The 14,286-nt window shown below is 42.7% G+C and overlaps 1 protein-coding gene across 2 annotated transcripts in view; it reads left to right on the forward strand.

Moving 5' to 3' along the window:
* Nucleotides 1-14,286, forward strand: part of PAN3 (poly(A) specific ribonuclease subunit PAN3) — a 55,935-nt gene that overhangs the window by 25,147 nt on the left and 16,502 nt on the right. For both annotated transcript variants that reach the window (XM_056561828.1, XM_056561827.1), the window contains exons 6-11: nt 9,401-9,651; nt 9,755-9,859; nt 10,075-10,132; nt 12,583-12,744; nt 13,123-13,239; nt 13,919-14,020. In XM_056561828.1, the coding sequence (XP_056417803.1) occupies nt 9,401-9,651; nt 9,755-9,859; nt 10,075-10,132; nt 12,583-12,744; nt 13,123-13,239; nt 13,919-14,020 (795 nt within the window). The remainder of the gene's footprint in view (nt 1-9,400; nt 9,652-9,754; nt 9,860-10,074; nt 10,133-12,582; nt 12,745-13,122; nt 13,240-13,918; nt 14,021-14,286) is intronic.

The following is a 14,286-nucleotide window of genomic DNA, read 5'->3' on the forward strand; positions in this document are numbered from 1 at the left end:
GGCAACTGGAGCCCTTGGAAAGCTGAACTAATTTATGCAGACTAAAGTTATCAACAGCCGAGCTGTGAGGTTCGCTACGAGCCAATTTACTGTAAGTTTGCTCAACTCTAGTTGACACCAATGATGAATGAAGAGGTTGGAGGAGGGTCCTTAAAAATTAAGATTAAGGGATATTCTACTACTTTAAAATGAATCTACTATCTGTATATAGTAGAGAAGTGACAGACCAGTGAGCTAACCTCTGCTGACATTCCTGTGCATGGAGTGGCATGAAATTAATAAAGTTTACTTTTTAATTAATAAGGGAAATCGGGGGATCCTAAGTTGGAATTAAGTTACACTTGGTGGGGGGTGAACCCCCGATGGGGTTTGGAGTGGCATGTTGTGGCACACCCCATGCATTCCCTATGGGAGTGCTTGAGTATAGCGCCTATGCACAGTGCATAGTGAAAGTATTCAGCCCCCTTTAACTTTTTGACCTTTTGCCACATTTCATTCTTCAAACATAAAGATATAAAACTGTAATTTTTTTTGTTAAGAAACAACAAGTGGGCACAATCATGAAGTGGACCAAAATTTATTGGATATTTTAAACTTTTTTTTAACAAATATACGGAAGAATTGGGCGTGCAAAATTATTCAGCCCCCTTAAGCTGTAAGTCGCTTAGGGTATGTCTCTGAAATTTTTGCCCATTCCTCCTTGCAAAACAGCTGGAGCTCAGTGAGGTTGGATGGAGAGCGTCTGTGAAGAGCAGTTTTCGGTTCTTTCCACAGATTCTCAATTGGATTCAGGTCTGGACTTTGACTTGGCCATTCTAACACCTGGATATGTTTATTTGTGAATCATTCCATTGTAGATTTTGCTTTGTTTTGGATCATTGTCTTGTTGGAAGACAAATCTCCGTCCCAGTCTCAGGTCTTTTCCGGACTCCATCAGGTTTTCTTCCAGAATGGTCCTGTATTTGGCTCCATCCATGTCCCTGCTGAAGAAAAGCAGGCCCAAACCATGATGTGGCCACCACCATGTTTGACAGTGGGGATGGTGCTGTGTTGCTTTTACGCCAAACATAACGTTTTGCATTGTTGCCAAAAAGTTCGAATTTGGTTTCATCTGACCAGAGCACCTTCTTCCACATGTTTGGTGTGTCTCCCAGGTGGCTTGTGGCAAACTTTAAACGACACTTTTTATGGATATCTTTTAAGAAATGGCTTTCTTCTTGCCACTCTTCCATAAAGGCCAGATTTGTGCAGTATATGACTGATTGTTGTCCTATGGACAGTCTCCCACCTCAGCTGTAGATCTCTGCAGTTCATCCAGAGTGATCATGGGCCTCTTGGCTGCATCTCTGATCAGTCCTTCTCCTTGTATGAGCTGAAAGTACGGAGATTTGTTTACACACAGGTGGATTCTATTTATCATCATTAGTCATTTAGGTCAACATTGGATCATTCAGAGATCCTCACTGAACTTCTGGAGAGAGTTTGCTGCACTGAAAGTAAAGGGGCTGAATAATTTTGCACGCCCAATTTTTTTAGTTTTTTATTTAACAAAGTTTGAAATATCCAATAAATTTCGTTCCACTTCATGATTGTGTCCCACTTGTTGTAGATTCTTCACAAAAAATTACTGTTTTATATCTTTATGTTTGAAGCCTGAAATGTGGCAAAAGGTCGAAAAGTTCAAGGGCGCCGAATACTTTCACTATGCACTGTATCTCCAGTGCTACCATAGGGAATGCATGGAGTGTGTCGACACACAACTCCATGCACAGAAAGAGATGGGGCCTTGCTCTGAAGATTGTAGGTGCCAGCAGAGGTTAGACCCACCACGATTAGACACTTATCTCCTATCCTGAGGGAGGGGAGATCACACTACAGTTCTGGGAAATACAGAAGAAGGTGCACTGGTACTTACACAAGGGACAGCTAGTCTGTTCTTTATGGCTGGTGAGAGAAAAGCCTTGATTTACCTTTAAACAGCCACTGTCATTTGAAAAACCTTTTTATACATTATAGTGACAGTTTTGATTGGTGTGAATCTGAGTGTTCAGACCTCCACAAATCAGGAGATCAAGCCTGGAGAAGTTCGAGCTCTTAGTTCTCTCCTGACTCAATGTCATGTGACTTGCAATCTAAGTCTATGGAGCAAATCATGATCTTGTGACACAGAGCAGGGAGAGGAGTGTGCGGCAATCAAACTTCCTCCAGATCAGTGGAGGTCTGAACACTCAGCCCCCCCCACCGATCAAAAGTTTTGACATGTCGCTAGAGCGTTCCAAAGTTTTTCTAAATGACAGGTATACTTTAATAAGCAATATGGATCATCTTCAGCAGGCAGCCAGGCTCCACTTTCAGGACTATCTCTTGCCTGCAGACAAGTCACAACCAGATCTCAACATCTTCTCTATCTATGGGGTGCGAATATGTTGTATTGCTAGTAGCATTTTAACAAAGATTTGCATGTGTAATGACCTCCATGGACATATTCCAACTTACCTCTTACATATTAGCACCTTTTTCAATCAATAATCCACCTTTTATTACTTACTGATTGGAATTGCATGTAAAAAATACTTGGCGCAGCCTGTGGAGAGCCACTGGGATTATGGGAATACAACACAGAGCTGCAGATTGTCATTTCAACACTCCTACACTTATTATTTTTATTTTTTTTAATATAACTCCAGTATTCCTGCAGTGTCATGTGCTTGTTCTAAGCTGCAGCCATATACTTTATTACTGCGTCATGTGATCAATAGTCTGACAACTATTAGATTGCATGGATGTGTAGACCGCAAACCAGTCTGTTATGTGGCTGAATTGCTATGAATTACATTATCACCTATTAGGTCCCACCTAGCAGCAGCTCAGACTCCTTCCATATGTAGACTGCTGCTGAAATCTTGTATCTGCACCGAGGAGGCCAGGAGTGCCGTGATATAAGAAGTCTGTACAGGGATTGTGCGCCTCCCAGTTGTTGCAGAACTACAGCTCCCAGCATGCCAAGACAGATGTTGGCTGTATGGCTAAGCTGAGAGTTGTAGTTTTGGAACAGCTGGAGGTCCTCAGTTTGGGGGTCACCACTACTTCAAGGCATAACCCCCCCCCTTATTTTTCCAGGTTGTCACCTCTCTAGTATCGCTCTATTAAGCACATGCTTGGGTGTAAGGTATTTAGTTCTGGACCGCTGGCTTGTAAATAAGTTGCTACTTTGGAAAATTCCGTCCCATCTTCTAGCGGTATCTTCAGATCTTAAAAATAACCCTCTGCCGTAGAACATCTTGTTTTTTTCTCTAATCTCCTCACTTCTCCTTTTCGGGGCCTAATCATGATAATAGGAATATAAAAGCGATTTCAGAAGTGAGAGTTGTACTTTTTCGGTGACCCCCCCCCCCCCCCCCCCCCCTAGGCTGAGGTCTGTAGAGGTTTGGTAGAATGTTAGGGGAGTTTTCTTGTTTCGTTTTCTTTTGTGTAGGTGTTGTTGTGCCGGTGCACTATTCCCTGGGGTCAACGACTGAGAAACCTTTTTGTTACATAATATTTACAATCATCCACTGGTGATTCCTTCACGTTGACTTTACACTGCGGCTTGTCTGAATTGTACAAAATTTTGATTCACAGATGACCTATCCTTCCTTGGGGACATCGATGAGCCAGAACATTGACACTACTTGCCTAATATTGTGCAGCTCTGACCTTCACAGAATAGACTCCTGGTGCAAATACCTAGTAGCAGATGTTTTAAAGGGGTACGCCACCCCTAGACATCTTATCCCCTATCCAAAGGATAGGAGATAAGATGTCAGAACGCCAGGGTCCCACCACTGGGGACCCCCGCAATACAGCAAGCAGCACCCACCTGTAATTGCTTCTGGAGCGCTGGAGGCTCTCAGGCTAATTCGTCCCGACCAAGGGGACGGAAGATCATGATGTCACAACTCCGCCCCCTCAATGCAAGTCTATGGGAGTGGGCGTGACGACTTATCTCCTATTCTGAGGGAGGGGAGATTACACTACAGCACTGGGAAATACAGAAGGTACACTGGTACTTGCACAAGGGACAGCTAGTCTGTTCTTTATGGCTGGTGAGAGGAAAGCCTTGATTTACCTTTTAAACAGTCACTGTCATTTGAAAAACCTTTTTATACATCATAGTGACAGTTTTGATTGGTGAGAATCTGAGTGTTCAGACCTCCACAGTTCAGGAGATGAAGCCTGGAGAAGTTTGAGCTCATAGGGGGACATTTATCAATGTTTGCTTATGTATTCGGTTTTTTTTTTTACAATTTTTTTGCTTATATGCGACTTATTTATCAACAGTTTTTTTTTTTTTTTTTTTTTTTTTTTACTTTGGTAGTGGCTTTTTCTGCTCCATGTCTTAGCTGGAGTAAATTTAGTAGGTTTTTTCATGCCATGCGACTTTTTTTGCGACTTTCGCACTTGATAAATCTCTGACCACTGCAAGTCAAAAATCACTTTTTGCTTTGGTAAGCAAGATTTTTATTTTTTTGTTTAGGACACTGCACAATCAAAAAGTTGCAGAAAAAATAGAGTAATCGCACTTGCGACTTTTTTGCGACAATTTTAAGCAAAAAATATCTACTAAATGCTTTGCTAAATGTCCCCCATAGAGTTCTCTCCCGACTCAATGTCATGTGATCAAGACACATGCAAGTCTATGGGAGGGGGCGTGATGTCACAAGGGGGCGGAGTCGTGACGTCACGATCTTCTGTCCCTGTGGTCGGGAGGAATTAGCCTCAGAGCCTCCAGCGGTTCCAGAAGCAGTTACAGGTGGGTGCTGCTTGCTAAATTGCGGGGGTCCCTAGGGGTGGGACCCCGGCGAGCTGACATCTTGGATAAGGGGATAAGATGTCTAGGGGTGGCGTACCCCTTTAAAACATCATCTGCTAGGTATTTGCACCAGGAGTCTATTCTGTGAAGGTCAGAGCTGTTTCAGAGTTGTCTAACAAAGGAAACAACCTATGTTTGGCGTCAATGTATAATGAAGCAACTAATCGAATTATTAGCCATACTGCAGAGATAATTTATAATATATACGGTAATTATATTTTTAAATTTACAAGGCTGGGATTTCCCTTTTTAAGCTCTGTAATGTAATGTGAGGTGCAGCCTTCACAGATTAGACTTTTTTCCAGCACATCCCACGTGCACGATTGAATTGAGAACTGGGAAATTTGGTATTAAAAAAAAAAAAAAGTGAATTAGCCGTCGCAATTTGACCTTTGTCAGTCTTTTCACTTGCTTGTGTGAATCTATGGATCTATCTTGACGATTCTAGAAGCAGCTTTAAGCAATTGTGTTGTCTTTAACAAGAATTTTTTGCCCTTGTATTGCTTTTAAGACTGAAAAAATTAGTGGGGTCCAGATGGGTGGTTAATTAGCCGCATCACATGTGACCAGAGCCTATACGCTCAATCTTATCATGGCCTGTTTTGTACTCTTAGGCTAGGTTCAGACTACGGAATTTTCTTCTGGAAATTCCGCTTGCTAAAATGTATAGTGTAGTGAATGGTTTTCCGTTCACAAATTCACACTTTGGAATTTGTGAACGGAAAATCCGCTTAGAAATTTCCGCCTGTTGAAAGGGGCTGCTCTTTCTTCAGGCGGAAATCCGTGCGGAACACATTGCAGTCTATTGGAGACTGCAGTGTCCGCGCGGTCCTAGCGCCGACTGATTCAGTCAGCGCTGGCCGCACTCGGAATCTCCGGGCGGAATTTTTCTGCCCAGAGATTCCGTAGTCTGAACCTAGCCTTAAAGTTCACAATAAGCATTGACACAGTGTTCATTAGATGTAGCTATGGGCAATACAGGTTTTTGTGCAGTACCAGTTTATAACCTGTAGAGGTCAGCAGAGCTCTGTCAGCTTATTGCAGCCAATACATTCACATATAATTTAGATCTTTCAAGTTAAAAACAAGTTTGTAAATCTATTTGAATACATGTTTTATATGTTAACTTTTTTTTTTTTATTATTATTTTTTTCCTTGCTGAAAAATAAAAACCTAAAACATTCTTAGTAACTTTCTGTGGCGCTTTCTCTGCCACATCTGTGCTTGAACCTCCTGGGGCTATTTTTACCGTGCCATCTGCTGTGTACTCGACACAGTTTCTGTATGCCATAAAACTGCACTCTGTTCTGCCTATACTGACTCACAGTAGTAAACATATTCATAGAAAGTTTCCACTCTTTAAGATCGGGCTAGTGGGATCTGTTCATCTTGGCACTGTTGCCTTATTGGTGACATGGGTTGGTTGGTTTCCATACAGTGCCACCTGTGTCGGGTTTTCTCAACATTTCCCAAATGGTTATACTGATCACCACCACACTAGTAATGCTGCTTGGTTGTTAAAGGACAGTATGTGATCTAGGAACCTGCCATCAGTAGTGTTGGATTCTTAAAAGGGTTATTCAGGATTACAAAAAACAGAGCTGATTTCTCTATAAACAGCTTCACTGTCCTCCAGGTTTTGTGTGGTATTGCAGCTCGGTTCCATTGAAGTGAATGGAGCCAAGTTGTAATACCACACACAACCTGAGGACAGATGTGCTCTTTTTTTTTTTTAGAAGAAATCCACTCTCTGATTCTTCCTGGAAAACCCCTTTTTTAAAGTTTTCCTGTCATTAAAAAAACAAAAAACTTTCCAGCAGGGAGCAGTATTCAACAGTGCTCTTCACTCCTTGGCTTGCACCAGTTTCTGTCCTGAGGCCCCATTATTATTGTTGTTGTTTTATAAATGCACGCTGTGCACCTCTCATTCTCAACAACTGATCAAAACCTTTTACATGTCAAGTTTTCTGAAATGACATTTCCAAGGGATTATCCTGTGGATAGGTGATGACTTTTCTGTTTAAAGAAAACAAAAACTGCCACTAGGCAACAAGGAGTCTGCCCCTCCCAGCAGGATATACCCCACCTACAGACTCTGAGCTATCAGTTTTAGCTTAGTGTCTGTAGGAGGCAGACACAGGACTGGAGTTCTCCAGACCTGGTCTTTTTTTTTTTTTTACATTTTTTTAGTTCAGGGAAATATTTTTTTAGCTTTTTATTTCCTTGTTTTTAGGTGAAGGTTCAGGAGCAGGGTGCTAGCTGTCTCTTCCCCCCCCCCCCCCCCCCCCCCCAAATATGTGATGAAGGGGCACAGGCATAGTTATACACTATCAACCCCTTCTCGCCACCGGCCAGCATCTGGGGTTGTACCTTTGGTCCAGGACCCCCTACCTTCCCTGCTCGTCTTTCTTTCTCATCCTGGCATGATGCAGGTATCTAATAGCTGGTGAAGCCTTCAGTAGGTAAGTTTCTTCTGGGACCCCCGGGGTCTTTCTTTGCAGGGCTCTCAACCTCTGGAGTACCCCTGTTTTGTACCTACTCTGCTGTACCTCGGCATTTTCAGGGACCAGGCTTTCCCTGCTCAGCCATCCTTGATTCCAGGGTCTTCCTTTCATTCTCCGGGGCCAGCACTCTGTATTTGGGTGCATTCTTCCGGAACCCCTCAGCTCCACGGTCCTTCCTTAGCCGTCTATAGCGGGTGGTGCGCTGAACAGTCTTGCATTTTTCCCTGTCGGCTGCTCTGCGCACGCACAGCCAGCAGCTACTATCACTTTCGTCCGCCTCTGTATAAGGCGCCCGGAGCTTCAGGGGGGGTTATGTCTGGGGGCCTCCTTCATTTCCACCAATGAGTCTGGCCACATCGGGCCACCTCCCTCTCTTCTCCTGGACAGAGTGACTCTTCTTCCAGCTGCAGCATGCTTCTTCTCGCCATCTGAGGGACACAGATACCGGGCAAGACTGCTCCTTTTTTCTTGCTGACTTCTTTTACTTGCGGTTATGTCCGAACCCAGAACTACCCCCTACTCCTCCATGGGATCTGAATCTGGTTCTCTGTGCTTTGCCGGGTACTCCCTTCGAACCTCTCCGGGATGTTTCTCTTTGTGTCCTTTCCTAGAATGTGGCCTTCCTCATTGCGGTCATTACTTCCATTAGGAGAGTTTCAGAGCTGGCTGCTCTCTCCTCTGCCGTTCCCCCTTCCTGGTCTTGCACCAGTACAAAGTTTTCTGTTCGGCCCATTCTTTTGTGCCTAAGGTGGTCTCTGCCTTTCACCTAAATGAGGATATCGTCCTTTTTTCCAGCTCCGTCCCATCCCAGAGAATGGTTGCTTCATGGCCTTGACGTGGTATGGTCCGCTCGGATAAATGAGGATATCGTCGTCCTACCGTAAGCACAAAGAGAGTCACACTGGCGAAAGGATGAAGTGACCGAAAGGTAAATCCGAACTTCCCTTAACACATTAAGGCCATGAAGCCTAGGTGCTTACGGAGGATATCGTCCTTTTTGTCCAGCTCCGTCCCATCCAAGGGAACGGTTGCTTCATTGCCTTGATGTGGTACAGGCCGTTTGGATTTACCTTTCGGTCACTTCATCCTTTCGCAAGTGTGACTTTCTTTGTGCTTATGGAGGATCATCATAAGGAACTTCCTGCTTCGAAGGTGACAATTTCGTGATGGATACGTTTCGCCATCCCAGAAGCTTACCACTGCAAAGGGAAGACTCCGTCTTTCCGGGTCTCAGCTCATTCCACTCGTTCTGTCAGGGCCTCCTGGGCTCTCCACAGCAGGACGTCGGCCTTGCAAGTCTGTAAGGCAGCTACCTGGTCATCCTTGCAGACTTTTTTTTACAAAATGTTACCAGATGCACACTTTTGCATCTGCTGATGCTGGTTTGGGTCGCAAGGTGTTGCAGGCAGCTGTGGCCCAGCCTTCCACCTGAGTTGCTTGGGTTCTCTCCAACCCCGAGGACTGCTTTGGTACGTCCCACGGTCTGTGTCCCCCAATGGAGCCGAACAAGAAAAGTAGATTTTTATGCTTATATGCTTACCATAAAATCTTTCTTGGAGGATCCATTGGGGACACAGCACCACCCATTTGTTCTAGTGTCCTTGGTTCAGTTGCCTGTCCGAGGGTTGGTTTGGTTATTTATTTATTTTTTTCTCTCTAGTTTCCTCGGACAGTTGCTGTTTCTTTCCCTGTTGGTCCTCTCCTACGGCTTTGGGACGAAATTGATAGCTCAGTCTGTAGGCGGGTAAATCCTGCTGGGAGGGGCAGACTTTCTTTTTGTTGCCTAGTGTCAGCCTCCTAGTGGCAGCAGCATATACCCACGGTCTCTGTGTCCCCCAACGGATCATCTGAGAGAGTTTTACAGTAAGCATAAAGATGTACTTTTCCTGCTGTGAGCCAGGGAGTGAAGTGTTTACATTATTTTATTTTTTTTTTAATTAATTTGTATTGATTGGGGCAAAAGAATCTTACAGATTTTTATTTTTTTAAATAGCTTTGTATGCTATATAACTTTTGTATTAAACTTTTTTTTTTTTTTATGAAGGCATGTCGCTGTCTGCTGGATCTTCCCCGCTTCATTCTCCTAAAATTACACCCCACACATCTCCGGCTCCAAGGCGACGAAGCCACACGCCCAACCCAGCCACTTACATGGTGCCCACCAGTGCCTCAACACCAGTGACAAACTCTGTTTCCCAGCCCCCATCTGCAGGACAGATTATCCAGAAAGAAACTGTTGGTGGAACAACTTATTTCTACACGGATACCACTCCTGTGCCACCACTCACCGGAATGGTAAATAAAGTTAAAAAAAATTAAAATAAAATAGTGGAGACTTATCAAGTAGTAGAAAGAAATTTATGATTACTAAAGTATTTTCTTTCCTTTTTCCCAAAAGGTATTTCCAAATTATCACATCTACCCACCAACTGCTCCTCATGTTGCTTACATGCAACCCAAAGCAAATGCACCTTCCTTTTTCATGGCGGATGAGCTCAGACAGGTACCGGTGAACGTCACAGCAGTTGCCCCTCCAACGCTGGTGCCAAAAAAAAGCACCTATAGAGTGGTCTTCTGCTATTTATACTGCTTTTAAGCCAATTAGGGGCACAATATAGCTCTAGTGTATTGAACAAGATTACACAATTGTTTGTCTTTTGAGAACCTTTCTTTACATGGTTTCCAATATGTCTACAGCTTTTTCTTGTAAACCCATAGGAACTCATCAACCGACATTTAATCACAATGGCTCAGATTGCCCAGGAAGATATGCCTGGTAAGTAAACAGTTTTTTAGTGCTTTTTTTTTTATCTTTAAGCCATAGTATCAAGATAATTATAATGTATCCACAGGTTAGGTTATAAGTATCGGACTGGTGGTCCGACTGATCTCCGCTGATCACAAGAGCGGGGGTCCATTGTCCATCCAGACAGTGGAGCAGAAGCCCTGCTGTTCTGCTTACCCACTGTTGGACTTCTATAGGTAGCTGGGCATGGCTGTCGGCAGTCCTATAGCGCAGTGTTTCCCAACCATGGTGCCTCCAGCTGTTGCAAAACTACAACTCCCAGCATGCCCGGACAGCCAAAGGCTGTCCGGGCATGCTGGGATTTGTAGTTTTGCAACAGCTGGAGGCACCCTGGTTGGGAAACACTGCTATAGCGAGTGAATTGAATGCAGTGTATATGCGCAACCACCATTCCACTAGAGTGTGTTCATTTGGGGCACCCACTGGTCAGATTCAGAACCCCCATATCGTAGAATATTTGGTGTTATAATCCTTGGTAACCCTTAATACCCTTGAATACTAGATAACCTCATGTTCAGAATTGCAACACACTGGGGCCACAACACACAACTCAATTACAGCATAATTGCCAATTTCCTCACTTGCAAAACCTTTTGGGTATTGGTGATTATAATTCCGGATTTTAATTTAAAGGAGAACTCCAGAATATAAAAATTGTCCCCCATACTGCCGGCAGTAAAAAAAAATAAAGATGTACATACCTTCCTCTGCTCCCCCGGGGCCTCCGGTAACCGGCTCCGGTCTCCGCCGTCATCCTCTTCCTGGTTGCCGGTGGTCGGCGAGTCATGCTGCACTCAGCCAATCACCGGCTGCAGTGAAGTCCTGGCCTGGCTGCCGATGAGGATCGTGGCGGAGGCCCCGGGGGAGCGGAGGAAGGTATGTACCTCTTTATTTTTTTTTACTGCCGGCAGTATGGGGGACAATTTTTATATTCTGGAGTTCTCCTTTAATTTTATTTTTTGCAGCATGATTTTCCAGGCAGTACTGTGTGTGCCTGTATCATGCACAGCAGCTCTAGTACAGTGTCCAGCACTTTACCCTGGAGCCTAAATATTAAGCTAGCGGACCATATGCTGTACAGTAACTCTCCAGCTATATGTAGGCTTAGGCTGCATTCACACAATGGAATTTCCATGCGGAAATCCCACCAAAATTAAAACCCATTGGGGGAGACTTATCAAAGCCTGTGCAGAGGAAAACTTGCCCATAGCAACCAATCGGCTCGCTTTTATTTTTAGGAAGGCCTCTGAAAAATGAAAGAAGCAATCTGGTTGCTATGGGCAACTGGGCAACTTTTCCTTTGCACAGGTTTTGATAAATCTCCCCCATTATGTTTAATGGGATTCTGCTGTCTCCATTCTGAATAATTTAAACACTGGTCTTTAAATTTTGTGGAATTGCAGAGGAATTCCCATAGAACTTAATGGGGCTTGAAGTTCAGCAGAATTCGGTGTGTAGAGAACACGGATTTCTGAGCTAATTCCGCAATTCCGTTCCCCCCCCCCCCCCCCCCCCAATGGTTTCTGAACGGAATTTGTGCAAAATTGCAGATATTCCGCTTTAAAGTGGTTTTTCGGGATTATAAAAAAACAGGTGTGATTTCTTCCAAAAAAGGCCACACATGTCCTCAGGTTATCTTATTTTACAACTCTTTGTTCACTTAAGTGAATGGAGCCAAGTTGTAATTCTGCACACAACGTTTGTAGACAAGATTTCGGGATTCCTCCCTTTGTCAAGTCAAGATTTGCTTTCGGCTTGACAAAGGGAGGAATCCCGAAAGCTTGTCTCTACAAAATTGTTAGTCCAATAAAGAAGGTATTACAAGATACTGCAACATTTTTTGATTTGCATCTGCATCACTGGACTAATACGGCTACTCAAATTTACTATGTGTGTGTGTGTATATATTTAAATTTTTATATATTTTATAATAATATATATATATATATATATATATATATATATATATATATATATATATATTATTATAAAATATATAAAAATTTTAATATATATATATGTGTGTGTGTGTGTGTATATGTAAATATATATTTATTTTTTTTTATCATTAGGTGAAGTAGACTTATTATACAGAGAACAGACCTAAGTCTTCCTTCAAAAATTTCTGTATTTGCCATCTTTGTGGTGGTTTCACATAAAGGGGATTTATTAAGACTGGTATTTTATGCAAATGTTTTAATTCAGAGAGTTGGAGTAAGGTAAAGTAATTCTACGAAATAGGACCCAGTGTTTGGTCCCTCTATTTATGGCAGTGTTTCCAACCAGGGTTCCTAATAGAAATAAAGTCTGTACAAATCCTCTGGATGCTTCAATACAATCACCAATTCTGTGTCTAGTAACGGTATTTTATTTCCTCCTTTTTTTTTTTTTTTTTTTTTTTTTTTTTTTTTTTTTTTTAGCCGTACCTGCAGAAGTTGATAGCTACCACAGCCTTTTCCCTCTGGAACCGCTTCCTCCTCCCAACAGAATACATAAATCAAGCAACTTTGGATATATCACATCGTGCTACAAAGCTGTAAATAGCAAGGACGATCTGACGTACTGTCTGAGGAGAGTTCATGGTGAGTGTTTGGATTGTTGGGACAGTATCTGTTTGGGGATCAGAACCTGAAGAGGAGTCCTTTTTACAGTCCTTTTTTATAGTAAATTTACTGTGTGGACACTTATTTTTTTTTTTTTTTTTTTTTAAACATGAATGTATAGTTTTGAACCCATGACTGCACTATAAGAATCTGTATTGATCCAGCCATTGGTACAGCAATGTTATTGTTAGATTGGATAATCAGCATCGTCATGTTTGAGGAAATCTCAACATTCAGCAGTTTTTTAAATAGAAAAAAAAGACTCAGTCCAGAAAGCACTTGAATGTGAAGTGGTTAATGTCTCCTCTCATTGGTGTTTTCGTGTTTATTTCAATCTTTATTTTTTTTTTATCACAGGATTTCGTCTGGTGAATACAAAGTGTATGTCTTTGGTTGACACGTGGAAAAAAGTCCAGCACTCAAATATTGTTTCCTTACGAGAAATGTTTACAACCAAAGCATTTGGAGAGCATTGTAAGTTGTGAGATTACCATAACACTGTGGCTAGTTTTTTGTGAACTGGTATTTCCTGCTTGACTTTTTTTATCTTCTTTTTTTTAACTACAAATCCCACAATTCCTTTTTCCTCCCACCCACACATCAGTCACCCCACCCATTGAAACATAAATGAGCTGCGTCCATTCAAAAGACCTTTGGTTTTCAATCAGGGTGCATACAGCTGTTGCATTAGTTGCAGATTGATCTCTCTCCCACCAAGCGATCGCTCCACCCATTGAAGCAGACAGGCTCCCTGTCATCAGCTGACTAGTGAGTCAGGTTTTGGCCGCATTGCAACCTGGGAAAAATCTAAGAAAACACTCATTTTGTATGCTGTATATTGGGGGTGGGGGGGGGGGGGTGGAATCACAGAAGAATTGTGAGAAAACCGTCACACACAGGTACAGACACCATATTATGAACTACACTAACTTTACAGCCCTTGTAGCATAGTCAAATAAAAAAAAATCCTGGAATACTCCTTTTTAATGCTGCCCTTAAATAGTGCAGTATAGAACTGGTTAGCAAGATTGTAAATCTGCTTTACTTTCATACATGCGTACATATTTTGTGTGTACTGAAAGTGAATTCAGTAACATACTAGACCTTGAGATTTTAATAGCAAACTTTACCACTTTTTTTTTTTTTCTTTCAGCCTTGGTTTTTGCCTATGACTTCCATGCTGGAGCAGAGACCATGATGAGCAGGCATTTTAATGATCCCAGTGCAGATGGTTACTTTACTAAAAGAAAATGGGGTAAGTGTGGGTTGCTGCAACAATCTTAAATCAGCCCTTGTTCCTAAACTAATAGCCGTATCTTAAATGCACACATTGGAGCCAGGTGACCTAGACCCCCACCCAAACTTTCGTTGCTCTTGGTTGTCTTGAATTGAGGTTTCCACTACGCTGAGCATTGTTGTAATCTGTGATGACCCTGTACAGAAGTCACATGGTTTTTGTGTACTTCTGCCCATGCTGTGTGGCCGATGCTGCTTAATGTCTGTCATGGGTCTCCTCTCCTT

Source organism: Hyla sarda, chromosome 2, assembly GCF_029499605.1.
Source record: "Hyla sarda isolate aHylSar1 chromosome 2, aHylSar1.hap1, whole genome shotgun sequence".
Taxonomy (NCBI): Eukaryota; Metazoa; Chordata; class Amphibia; order Anura; family Hylidae; genus Hyla; species Hyla sarda.